At 36.5% G+C, this 14,194-nt stretch overlaps 1 protein-coding gene across 3 annotated transcripts in view; it reads right to left on the bottom strand.

The window, feature by feature from the left end:
- Window positions 1-38: 38 nt before the first annotated feature.
- UBE2D2 (ubiquitin conjugating enzyme E2 D2) overlaps window positions 39-14,194 on the bottom strand; it is a 58,879-nt gene continuing 44,723 nt past the window's right edge. Inside the window, exons 3-8 of one of the 3 annotated variants that reach the window (XM_059061347.2) lie at window positions 13,906-13,990; window positions 9,872-9,903; window positions 9,715-9,792; window positions 9,525-9,630; window positions 3,179-3,272; window positions 39-1,711 (exon numbers count right to left, since the gene is read on the bottom strand). In XM_059061347.2, the coding sequence (XP_058917330.1) occupies window positions 1,666-1,711; window positions 3,179-3,272; window positions 9,525-9,630; window positions 9,715-9,792; window positions 9,872-9,903; window positions 13,906-13,990 (441 nt within the window). In that variant the 3' untranslated portion in view covers window positions 39-1,665. Of the gene's footprint in view, window positions 1,712-2,887; window positions 2,952-3,178; window positions 3,273-9,524; window positions 9,631-9,714; window positions 9,793-9,871; window positions 9,904-13,905; window positions 13,991-14,194 lie in introns of all 3 variants that reach the window. The other 2 variants (XM_067031757.1, XM_059061348.2) reach the window with 2 other exon arrangements.

Below are 14,194 nucleotides of genomic sequence, written 5' to 3'. Positions count from 1 at the left end.
GGAATAGTGACACTGAGAGATAAGACAAGTTAAACAAGTTTAAAACCAAAAGCAGTGGACATTTATTCCTCAATTTTTGTGCGAGAGTGTAAAGATGCATTTTAAAGAACCTGACGGCTAGAGAGCATCAGCCACTGCTTTCAGGCTGGCCTGGTTTACAATTAGATTAGGAGAAGTAGGGGGAAAAAAAGTAACTTGCCTAGTTCACAGGAATGATGTTTCTGGCAGACACAGCTGTTTACAAGTTTCAAACTACATTTTACTAGCATCAAGGGAAGACCAAAAAGCCACATACAGTACAATTTAAAATTGGATGAACATCCTGCAATGTTAGTGCAAAGTAATTATGTAGATTCTCCAATACAAGATTGTGCTCATGTTTCCCAGGTTTGGTCAATGTTCTTTTTACAATCACAATCACAGAAGCTTAACTTACCAAATAGCAATGCCTTTGTTTTATGTCCTATGTACCAAAGGAATGTCACAAGGTTTCGGTGAAATGCAGCTTAGTTTCAATAATAAAGCAAATTTCTTTAGTTTAACAGTCATGTTCCTGGAATACTGCACATATAAATTTCATGAAAATTCTTTTAAGCTTATGCGTTTATCTTGTTCAGTAAAATTACTTTCAAGATATCCTTTTTACTATGTAAACTGAATTGTTTCATGATTTTGAAATGGAACCAGTATAAATGAAAACACTTCAGGGGTGGGAAAATATCTACCACTAATCTCAGCTAGACAAAATTCTTAAAATCAAAAAGCCTATTCACACAAAATTATATGTAATGACTGTAGTAATCAGTTTATTACACAGATTAATCATTCTTGAACGTACAGGCTCCAGAGGAGCAATTGGGTCTTTAAATATACACAAGTATTTCCATCGAATGAATTTTCACCCTTACATCCAGATAGACCTAAGCAGTTAAAAACATAAGAAAAATAAGAGCTATTAGCTATGTATTAACTGAGAAACCACATACAAACCAAAGAGTATGGAAGAGAGAAAGAGGGGCTGAAGGATGAAGGTTGAAAGGTGGGGAGATGTAAAAGAGTTGGAAACAAAGCCCATCACACTTTACTTACTAATAGCTCCAATCCATTTAAATGTTGACCAGTTAAACTTAGACCTTAAAATACAGGATGTAGGTAGAGTTTAATCTGATTGGTCATAACTTTCACCTAAAACGTTAAGTCCTTCGGAATAAAATGAATACAGAAACAGCTTCATGTTCTTCACCTTGCTTTTCATAACTGTTTTGAGTTTAATGGGATTTCACTTAAAAAACAATCTCCTACAGGTCAGTGGAGCTTTTCTTCCCCATCCAAGCACACACCATACCCACCACCCCTCACTCTGCCGTTATCCAAATTTAAGTCAATAAGGAAAGCTTTTAGTCTCACACCTAGGTTATGCCTGGAGAACTGGCTTGTCACACACACACTTCTCTGCTAGGAGGCAATGTTGGTACAGAAGTACAGTATTTCTAGTTTGTTGTTCCAAGTATGTACAACACGCAGCACTGCTGTATCAGGTAAACATGTGCACAGGGGAAGATGAGGCGTGGGCTCATAGAAAGCAGTCAAATGGAAATCAAAAGGACTTTCTCTTTCAGAGTTCCCCTATCTTTATTTGTAGAGGTTATCCAATAATTTCTTTAATTACATCGCATACTTCTGAGTCCATTCCCGAGCTATTCTGTTGTACCTGTACACACAAAGAGAAGCTTAGCTTAACATAGGTGAGGAGTCAGTTAGAAAGCAACAGAGTTCATTCATTATCCCATCCAGTAACTTGAAGGGAATAACTTATAGTATATTCAAGCTAAGCCATCTTCCTACTCCAAATTTCTAATAAGCATTTATTCAATGAGAGTGGGAAATATCCTATAAATGCTACTAATACAGGATTCTAATTAAAGTTTAGCACTTGCTGGCATACCCTCAGTCTATACTTGATCGATGTATTTCTTTTTTTTTTTTTTTTTTTTTTTTTTTTAATCGATGTATTTCTAACAGACAATCTTCAACCCTTGTTTGACTTATTCGGAGTTCTTGGAACAATATAATTCCACATTATATGGTTCTTGAAATCATATAATAATGATTAAATTGACATAATACTTTCCCCTGCATCAATAAAACCACCAGTTCTGGCAGGACTTATTTTAACAATTTGGTTGCTAAAATGAATGGGTTTATTGCTCCAGAAGAACATTCCAGTAGTAAAATAAGCAGGGCAAAAGGATCTTTCATTCTTTGATTAAAAAGTTCTGCTGACCATTACCGCCACAATGACTTGGGAAAAATGCCCATAATTCTAAATATTGGACAAAATGGTTCTCTAATAAAAAAATGTATTTCTGAGTAAATTCACAAATAGAAAAAAGCATGATCTAATTTTATTCTGAATGCAGCCAAGAATACATAGTTATAGATACTATTCAGACCTAAATACAGAAAAAAACTAAACTAAGAACCAATTGCTGTTAGAATTCCCCATTCTCAATGCAGTTCCATTAAAAAATATCCTATCTATATGCCTCTCTAACCAATAATTCAATTAATTGTTTAACCTTTTATATTTTAACTTTAGAAAATTATCCACTACCTCCCATCTATTTCCTTCACAATCTTATTGAATAATACACAAAACAAACAAACGAAAAAAGATTTCAACACTTTCAGTTATTATCTTTTGATATCTTGACCACTCTTCAATAATTCACAATATAATTCTAAAATATGTAAATTCTACAAGTTTTGTTTTAAAGGAAACTTGGGGCTTTCTTTCATGTCTTGTAACATTTATTCACTTTCTTTTTTACACTATTCCAAATGGTAGAAAATCAATTCTCTTTCCCATTAATTTATAAATACCTACCTAAGACAAATGGGCTCTTGATGCAAAATCTTTACACGTCAAAAGCCAAGCAGAAGACCTAAAGCTGTTGGAAAATATACTATAGAAAAGTTTTTCTAGGCAGTAGGAGTCATGAAACAATCAGATATAAAATCATTTACTTATAATGATACTTGATGCAAATACTCCTCTTTCCTGTCCCCAGGTGAGTATATTAGGACTTCATTTTAAGTATCTGACCCATACTCAGCCCTTAGACAAAAACATCTCCACCCTACCACAGATACTCTGCTGCCTGGAGACCATACTTACTTTTCTCTATCTGTTTTGTAGATCCGAGCAATCTCAGGCACTAAAGGATCATCTGGATTGGGATCACACAACAGAGAACAGATGGACAAAAGTACTAGAATGAAAAAAACATACAAATTAGTAGAGGAACAACAGCAAAAAGGTTGAAAGAAGCATGAGATGCCAACACAAGAGAAAATTCTAAGACCCTATTTATATTGTAGTGCCTAACAACAGCTTTGTAAGCTCTACCTAAGTTTACAGTAACAGTAATCAACAAAGATTCTAAGAAGATTTCTCTATGCTTGAACCCCTGAGGAAGCTGGCCCAGGCTGGTGAAGTGTCTTGCCTCACATCCCTGGTTAGTGAGTAAAATCAGAGTGGAATTAGAATCGAGGTCTTCCAAATCCCAGACCAATAACACTTTTCCCAGCTTATGAAGTTCAATTTTTAGAAGCCCATGTTCAGGGATAAATGGCTTTCAAAATTCCAAAGACAACCACACTACTGAATGCTCTTAGTAAGAAATGACAACTGTGAAATCCAACAATCACTGCTTTCTCCATGGCAGGTACTATATATTCAGGTGCAATGGATTTGTTTCATTTTTAGTTGAAAACGATTTAGTCTAAGAACATAGAGGCCAGTACTTACTCCCAAATGGGGCTGGCCACACTTATTATAGAGGATACAACATATCTCAAACTAAAGTCTCAAATTATTTTCAGTAATGATTTAGAATCTCATCTAAGCCATTTCTTCAGTGACAACCTGGAATGTAGCAGACAGATCTCAACAGTACAATTTCCTCTGTTCAAATTCATTAACTTATGTATTCCTTATTGAAAGCAAAGAGGAGGCTAAGGCCACTAATTACATTAAATCCAGTGGTCTCTGACATACTGAAATAAATTCCAATCCTTCTATTCTGATGCTACCAGAACTCAGCTACCTTATTTCTCTCTAATGTTCCGTAGCAAGAGACAAAGATTCAGAGCTCACGTTACTCCCCAAACATCAAATTCATCAGGAAAAGGAATATTCCTTTTCCTATCAAATCTGTTCTACAGAGATCAAGGGCTTCTGAGAGATGAGGAAGTTTACACGCCCTTTATCATTCAGTTGTTAACAAAAAAAGCTATTTCCTTGCCTTAAGAGTATATGGAAAACAAAAAACATCAGGCAAGATGTTTTCTGACTCTTCATTCCTGTTGCCCACAAATGGCAGATGGCATTCCCAAAATATCTTCTCTTCCCATTGTCAGGTGTATCACCTGATGCCCTCTTCAAGCACAGACCACTCTAATAGCAATTATGAAAGATTTCATGTATTTCCTGGAAATGACAACAGGGAGTTATAGATCTTTGAATGTTCATGAAATTACTGACTACAGAAGAAGAAACTTATCTGGCCTATCAAGCTGGCAAGAATACAACTGATTCTTCACCTAAAATTAGATATATGATCAAATTAGTATTTGTTATAAATTCCCTTTATTTACTTTCCAACTATTTCAATAAGGCAACTTTAAAAGGACAAATTTTTTTAAAAATTGAAGTATAGCTGACTTACAATGTTGTGTTAGTTTCAGGTATACAGCAAAATGATTCAGTTATACATAAACACATACACTCTTTTTCAGATTCTTATGCATTATAGGTAATTACAAGACAGTGAATATAGTTTCCTGTGCTATACAATAGGTCCTTGTTTATCTATTTTATATATAGTAGTGTGTAACTATTAGTTCCAAACTCCTAATTTATCCCTCCCTGCCCCATTTCCCCTTTGTCAACCATAAATTTGTCTTCTTTGTCTGTGAGTCTGTTGCTGTTTTGTAAACAAGTTCATCTGTATCATTTTAAAAAGATAAGTTTTAAGTAAATAACTTTTCTCTCTCTTTCCAGGAAAGGAAGGTAGGATGGTGGTTATCTGGACCTGGTGAAAGGGTTCTCAGTACACTACCTTAGATCCTTTAATTTGTAGAAAATTGATTTTGGCTTATAATATACTATACCTCCTTTCTCTATAAAGAGAATAACTTCTATTTCTACAGCTTATAGAGACTCTTCACTGAAGTAACTAAATTTTCACCTATATATATATATATATATATTCCTCATCAGTACATACCCATTTCCATTAGTGTCATAACCCACAGTCACTTCCAATTCTAAAAACATATAATCAAGTAGCTTTATGATGCACTTAATCTGCTTCCTTTAAGTTTTCTGTATATTTAGGTCCCTTACCTATATACTCAAAGTGGAGGGCATTTCGGGTCAAGATTACTGCCCTCAAAAACAGACTATGGGGACTTCCCTGGTGGTACAGTGGCTAAGAATCTGCCTGCCAATGCAGGGGCCACAGGTTCGAGCCCTGGTCTGGGAAGATCCCACATGCCGCGGAGCAACTCGTGCGCCACAACTAGTGAGCCCGTGTGCCACAACTACTGAAGCCCGCGTGCCTAGAGCCCATGCTCAGCAACAAGAAGCCACCTCAATGAGAAGCCCGCACACTGCAATGAAAAGCGGCCCCCACTCGCCGCAACTAGAGAAAAGCCCATGTGCAGCAACGAAGACCCAATGTAGCCAAAACTTAATTAATTAATTAATTAATTTTAGAAAAGAGAAAAAACAGACTATGTTAAAGGGATAATTATATCACACATAGGATTCAGGCCTTCTTTAAAACACTAAACCTAGGTATGTTGATATAACCAAATTCAACAAAATGGCACTGCAGTTATTTTAAAAGATAGCTACCTAGACAGAACATATCAAGTCAAATAAACTAACAGCCCTTATGATTTAGAACAACTGAAAAAATCAACACCAGGCACAGAAGAAAAAAAAAAAGCTATGGTAACAATTTCAGGTATCTAGACGCCCCCCCGCCCCCTCCCCCCAGACACACAGACACACACAGTCCCAGCTCTCTTGGCCCCATTTATATCTAGATTTCTATCTCTATAGCTACTTGGTAAAAGAAGAGCAACCAGGCCAGGAAATCACAAGAACAATAGGCATATGAACACGTTCACAAGCAGCCCTTGAATTGCAAGGAGGCCTACACAAAAGAAAAGGGACCACTTATCTGGAAAACTATGTCAGTCACAATTTTGAAAAACGTGGTCCTCTGATTTTTTTGTTTGTATTTTTGCCTAGGACCCCAGAAATCTTAATTTAATGCCCCAGAGTTTTTGTTCCCTTCAAAAAATTAACTTTTAAAAGAGTATGCAAGTCTTACCATAATTATAACATGACAAATATCCAATAATTTTTAAAAATTAATTACTTATTTTTGGCTGCACTGGGTCTTTGTTGCTGCGTGTGAGCTTCCTCTAGTTGTGGCGAGTGGGGGCCATGCTTTGTTGCAGTGTGTGGGCTTCTCACTGCGGTGGCTTCTCTTGTTGTGGAGCACGGGCTCTAGGCTGCAGGCTCAGTAGCTGTGGCGCACAGGCTTAGCTGCTCCACAGTATGTGGGATCTTCCCGGATCAGGGCTCGAACCGATGTCCCCTGCATTGGCAGGCGGATTCTTAAGCACCGCGCCACCAGGGAAGTCCTATCCAGTACTTTTTTTGGGCTGCGTTGGGTCTTCGTTGCTGCATGTAGGCCTTCTCTAGTTGCAGCGAGTGGGGGGCTACTCTTCATTGTGGTGCGCGGGCTTCTCATTGCGGTGGCTTCTCTTGTGGTGGAGCACAGGCTCTAGGCGCATGGGCTTCAGTAGTTGTGGTGCGTGGGCTCTAGAGTGCAGGCTCAGTAGTTGTGGTGCACGGGCTTAGTTACTCCATGGCATGTGGGATCTTCCTGGACCAGGGATCGAAACCATGTCCCCTGCATTGGCAGGCAGATTCTTAACCACTGCGCCACCAGGGAAGTCCCCTCCAATACTTTTTACAATAGTGCCTTTATCCCAGTTATTTGGGTGCTTACAAGGAACCAGTTAACTATGCACTTTTGCTTTTTTAATGTTCATAATAACAGTGAAATAGTTTTTATCATCCCTATTCTACAGATGAAAACTCTGTGGAATACAGAAGCCAATCTGTCTCAAGTCTCATCCAATAAGAGATGGAGCTGAGATCCTAATACAGGCAGTTGCATCTAGAATCTATGTTCTTTACCATGAAACTATGTTGCCTCTTATCTAAATGTATGCATTAAAGAAATGATAAAATTTAAGTAGACAGAAAAGAAAAATATTTTCATGTACCAAATTTCATCCCCGAATACCCAAACTATTTCTTTCTAGCTATTTAATATACTTTCTGTACAACGCAAGTTACAGTGTATAACACTTTACCTCTTTTCCGCTTTTTTCAAACATTGTATTTTCCTATTTCCCACAATATTTTTAAGGATCAATACTCTTTTGAATGCATTTGTCAGAACCAATATATTTTCTCCTCTACTGTTCAGTCTATATGTAATTTCTATTTTTCAGAAATAACACTGTTGCAAGTGTACTTGCACAGAGAACTTTTTTTAACAGTTGGGCTTATTTTTTTAGTACAAATGAATGAACCTAGAATTACTGGGTCAAAAGGTATTAATGATTAAATCTCTTATTTCTTAATACATACTGACAGACTGGACTATACAAATCTATACTTCTATCTGTAGGATATATAAGCACTCATTTCAATGTAGTTCACCAACATTTAGCTTTCTTTTGTAAAGATCTTTGTTAATTAAAAAGGTAAAAAATAGGAACTTATTTTATTTCCTTGATTATTCTGTTCCTTTCTGTCCATTGGGATCTAGGTTTTTCCTTACTGATTTATATATGTTCTTCATATTAAACATATTGGCCCATTATCATACTTGCAGCCTATTTCTAGTATCTGTATTTTGACAACATTTAATCCACTTGTGATTTCATTTGGGTATGATGTTGAGGGGTTGAACAATCTCAAATCAACAAATAAGATAATATTCAGTTCAGGGATATAAAAAAATCCCCAACCTACTCATATAACTAGGTTTTATTTTAAAGAACTATTGGCGGGGGACTTCCCTGATGGCGCAGTAGTTAAGACTCTGTGTTCCCAACGCAGGGTGCCCAGGTTCGCTCCCTGGTCTGGGAACTAGATCCCACATGCATGCCACCATTAAGAGTTTGAATACCACAACTAAGGACCCTGTGACTTCCCTGGTGGTGCAGTGGTTAAGAATCTGCCTGCCAATATGCAGGGGACACGGGTTCGATCTCTGGTCCGGAAGATCCCACGTGCTGTGGAGCAACTAAGCTCGTGCGCTACAACTACTGAGCCTGTGCTCTAGAGCACACAAGCCACAACTACTGAGCCTGTGTGCCACAACTACTGAAGCCCGCGCACCTAAACCCTGTGATCCGCAACAGGAGAAGCCACCACAATGAGAGGCCCATGCACCGCAACAAAGAGTAGCCCCTGCTCGCCACAACTAGAGAAAGCCCTCACGCAGCAACGAAGACCCAACGCAGCCAAATAAGTAAGTAAATAAGTAAGTAAATAAATAAAGAACTACTGGACCTTCCATCACAAAGTTGGTAACTAACTTTCTCTACACATTTTCACACACAAACACACACACACACACACACACAATATAACAAAGATTAAGATGCTCATATAAAAATTTATATTAAATTGATTATCTTAGAGGGTGATTCTGTTCCTGACAGAAACCTAAAGATAACAGCTGGTAAAACCTTAAAGAATGTGAATATGAATTCACCTATACTTTGCTCTTCAAGAAACTACTGTCTATGCTTATGGTATACAAGCATTCCTCTACAATGGCTGTTTTTTTCTTATTCTGGAACAATATCTATCCTTTCCATTCATGGATCTCAAGGTTGGAAGAGACATTGTTTGTCTTCTACTTTTACTATGTTCTAAAAAAACATTCATACCAAGTAGCCATATTCCAGCCTATGCTTGAATAGCAAGAGCAATGGACAGAGAGCAGTCACGACACCAAGTAATACCTATGCTTGAAAATCCAGCTCTCTCCAGTGGGTCTAAAGGTCTTTTTAAGAATAAGGGGGGGCTTCCCTGGTGGCGCAGTGGTTGAGAATCCGCCTGCCGATGCAGGGGACATGGGTTTGTGCCCCGGTCCGGGAAGATCCCACATGCCGCAGAGCAGCTGGGCCCGTGAGCCATGGCCGCTGAGCCTGTGCGTCCGGAGCCTGCGCTCCGCAATGGGAGAGGCCACAACAGTGAGAGGCCCGCGTACCACCAAAAAAAAAAAAAGAATAAGGGGGATTGCTACCTCCTCTTAAAAAAGGAATCTGAGCAATCTTTCCAAGGATAAGTAATCTTAAAAAGACAAAAAACACAGTAGACTTTTTATATTGATATCAAATACTCATTCTATTACCTTTTGAAATAGTTAGTGCTGGAGACCACTGTGACCGTAGAATGTCAAGACAAATGCTGCCATTACTGTTAATATTTGGATGATAAATTCTTGTTGTAAATGCAACCTATCAAAAAAGGAAAATTTTTTGTAAACTGTTTCAATAGTATTGTCGAAAGTAGATACAAAACAATTGTCATATCCCAATTACCTTAGGTGGTTTGAAGGGGTAATCTGTTGGGAAATGAATTGTCAAGAAAAATACTCCACCCTGATAGGGACTGTCATTCTGTTGATAACAAGAAAAGTTGGATTAAAATGAGTGAATTACATAAACTATTTATTCTGAAATTAATCTGAATACTTACTGGCCCCATTATTGTAGCTTGCCAATGGAACACTGAAAAAGAACAACAAAAAATCACCATGAAGCAATATCCACAGTATACCTACCCCATAATAACATATCATTCCCCATGTAATCTCAGTTCATTTATTAGCAATATGATGAGTCCTGAGCAGGATGAGGAATCTAAATTAAGTTGGAGCCTGAACAGAGAAAACAAAAATGACTAGCATGGTATAGAACACTGATAAAGGTGCTCAACAAAGAAGTATTTGGGCTAAAACATCTTGAAAATTCATGTCAGGGGGACAAAATTCTTGACAAGGTCCAAAATTTCACTTTTAAACAGGCATTTCCTTACCTCAAAGGGTAAAAAAGAACCACAAGATTCAATTCTTTCATGTGTTGTATCATTTCCCCAACAAATATATATAATGTATTCCTTTTATAATACTGGCATAGAGCAGAACAGTAAACTTAAAGTAGACAATACTCAAATTAGGAAATACTGGTTTTTTTCCAGTGACAAAAACATTTCCAAGAGTTCTCATGTGTAGGTCTTCAGAATTGCTGGTACCTCAGTAAATAAAGAAAACATCAACTGAAAGCCCCAAGCTTGATTACAAACTCGGGATAATCCCAGTAAATTATATACTTATTTAATAAGGAAATTTTCTCTTCAAACTGCAAAAAATGGTGCTTGTTCCATTTCCAAGGTGATGCCACTAAGGACAACACAAAGATCAAAAAGCCAGTTTTCACTTCTAAGCAAGCTACTTATCACTTAACATTCACACTAGGATTAGAGCAAACTAAGGGAAGCTGTCACTGGGATTATACATGAGCAACCCAAACCACCTAACCCTCGACACAAAGAGGAAATGTGAAGACTAAAAAACCGCACGAAAATCCACTGGGATATCAGGCCAAATCCTTAAATTCCTTCTGACCACCTGCATGAGAACTGACCCTATGGTTGGCCTGCCCCTCACTGGGGCCTGAATCTACAAAGAGCAGCATGTTTATTAGGAATTAAAAATAAAGGATAGGTACCGCTGAGGCTCTCCTTTTTAGGTTACCCATCATTAGTACTGAGAAAAATTCCTCATTAACTTCTGCCAACCAATTTTTTATGGATTAAGCAGCTAAGGAGAAAGTCACTTTGAGTCACTAAGATTAGTCCCAATATCTTTAACAAAGGTCCTAGTAAAAGAGCCCTAAGGTCCTGTTTAAAGAAACAAATCTCATTCTGTTTTTAATCATAAATATACTTATAATTCGAGTAAACAAAACACACTGATCATTGGAGTAAACAATCCCAATGACAAAGCTGAAAACACTATTAAAAATGACCAAGCTATAGGTCAAGGGAATTGTTTTAAAGCAGATCTTATTCTTCCATTTAATCCTTCTATATTTTTAAAATTTGTGCCTGTAAATGGGAAGATATATCTACACCTGCATTCTTGTTAAAGGTTGTAAGAATCAGATAAGGAATAAAAAGAGAGGACTAAAGCACTTAGATGATAAAATATACAAGTATCGAGACATGCTAAAAAATTTAGTTAAAAATTTTTTTTAACTATCTAAGTCCTAACTTTTTCTTCTGAGTCTTTTCAAGATCAATCTTTCTCTTGCTAAAAATACTGCCAGACTTAAGAAGTTATTGGGAAAATTTAAACCAGAACAAGTTATTGGCTGAAGGTTAAATATTTATTTTTGGTGACTTCCTATTCTTCCTCTACAGAAAACAAAGCCCATTTAATGCTTTATGATTATAATAGACTAAAAATTAGACAACATAGAAACCCAAAAGGCTTGGAGCAGAAATTCTGACAAGACAAGCTGGCAACTAGAACATTTACAATTACATAAAGGATACCTTTCCTAGAAGAAGATGTGAAAAGATCAATATTTTCAAGTAATAATGCAATCTCTTTCATATCTGGCACTGTGGAAAATTGAAAATATTCTAGTATATTTAAGCAAGAATCTTATATTACTGAGAACTCTTATAAGCAATATCAACAGGCTATTTCATATGTAATTCATAGCCATTTAGTTAGTAAATCATGTTTGTTTAATATTCCCCAATAGAACTAAACATATAAACCATTAGTTCTAAATAAAAACCCATTAACACTCAAATGCTAACCTTTATTAACTTATTTGTTTTCATCTTTATAAATAAATGGTCAAATACTGTCACCAGAAAAATGAGCAAAAGCACATACACAGGGCTGTCTTTAAGAGAGGGGAAAGGAATATGGAAATTGCTAATGTAGCAACTGAGATCAACAATATTTATGTCTCTTGTTAAAATGATCTAGAATCTACAATACCAACAAAAGGCAGAGAAGGACAAAATAAAAACACATTAATTTAATTAACAAAAGCATTTGAAGACCTACCATTTAAATCTTAACTGAGTATTCTGCCACACTGGTTAAATATAAGAATACCTACTGGAATCACTGACTTAGGTCTCCCTCTGGAGCACAGAGGAGCACTTTTTGTATATGTACCTGTCCAGTTTTCCCAGCACCACTTACTGAAGAGACTATCTTTTTCTCCATTTAATACTCTTGATTCTTTTGTTGTAGATTAATTGACCATAAGTGCGTAGGTTTATTTCTGGGCTTTCTATCCTGTTCCACTGATCTATACACTTGTTTTTTGTTTTCCTGTTCCACTGATCTATATGCTTGTTTTCCACACCATACCCCTTTGATTACTGTAGCTTTGTAGTACATTCTGAAGTCAGGAAGCATGATTCCTCTAGCTCCAGTCTTCCTTCTCAAGACTGTTTTGGCTATTCGAGGTCTTCTGTGTTTCCATACAAATTTTTAAAATTTTTTGTTCTAGTTCTGTGAAAAATGCCATTGGTAATTTGATAGGGATAGCACTGAATCTGTAGATTGCCTTGGGCAGTATGGTCATTTTAACAATATCTGTCTATGTCGTCTTTAATTTCTTTCACCAGAAACTTACAGTTTTCAGAGTATAGGTCTTTTCAGCATAATGTTTTTAATGCTCATCCATGTTGTAGTATATATCATTTCATCCCTGTTAATTGTCAAATAATATTCCATTGTATGGATACACCACATTTTATTTACTCCTTCATCAGCTGGTGGGCATTTGGGTTGTTTAGCTTTTTGAGCTTTATTATAAATAAAGCTTCTATGAACAATCATGTATGAGTTTTTGTACAGATATACGTTTTCATTTCTCTTGGACACATACCTAGGAATGAACTCACTGGGTTATACGGTAACTCTGTGTTTAACTTTTTGAGGAACTGACAGGCTGTCTTCCAAGCTGGCTCTACCATTTTGCATTCTGCCAGTAATGTATGAAGGTTCAAATTTCTCCACGTCCTCATCAACATTTGTTATTATTTGACTTTTTGATTCTAGCGATCCTAGTGGGTGTAAGTGACATCTCATTAAGGTTCTGACATGCATTTCCCTGATGATTAATGATGCTGAACATCTTTCCATGTGTTTATTGGCCATTTGTATATCTTATTTGGAGAAACAGCTATTCAGATCCTCTGTTTAGTTTTAAATTGGGTTATCTATCTTTATATTGCTGAGACATAAAGACTTTAAAAAAATATTTCGCATAAATATGCCTTATTAGATATATATGATCTACAAATTTTTTTTCCCATTCTGTGTGTCTTTTCACTTTCTTAATAGTATCATTTGTTGCACCTAATTTTTAAATTTTGATGAAGTCTAATTTATCTTTTTCTTGTATTGCTTATGCTTTAGGGGAGTTTAACTCTCCAGGGTAACCATTTTTTCAATCTGAGAAAGGAATGTAATAGTACTAACTATGGTGGAAGCAAAGGCAAATTACTTTAGCACACCACAGAACTTCAAAAATGAAATCTAATCCCCAGACTTCAAACGCTTTTAAATTAAAAATCAGCCACTCTCAACTTTGAGGAATTTACCTGAAATAAAAACACTCTTTCAATTGAATGACCACACTGATGCAGATGTATTATATGATAACCGTGGAATGACAAAAGTAGAATCAGAAAACCTGAGAATGAGTCCACTTCCGGAACCTCCACAAGCCTCTCACCAGATTCTTCTCTAAAATAGTTTACAATTTCTATCCCAATGACCTAAAAGAATTGTGAGGCGTAAATGAGATAAAGTGTGTTTAAGTACTTGTCCTGTCCTATTTGGTATCAAATACTATAGTTACTCATACTGGACAGGTCTAAACATAACATAAATGGGATTTTTCATCACAAGTACTTAAGTCTTATAATTTATAACATCTGTTTTATCTATAAAGCAGTCCTTGTACAAGGGCTTTGCTTTGG

This window comes from Kogia breviceps, chromosome 4 (assembly GCF_026419965.1).
Source record: "Kogia breviceps isolate mKogBre1 chromosome 4, mKogBre1 haplotype 1, whole genome shotgun sequence".
Classification (NCBI taxonomy): domain Eukaryota; kingdom Metazoa; phylum Chordata; class Mammalia; order Artiodactyla; family Physeteridae; genus Kogia; species Kogia breviceps.
The sequence above is the reverse complement of the archived record's forward strand: the minus strand, read 5'-3'. Positions and strand labels throughout refer to the sequence as shown.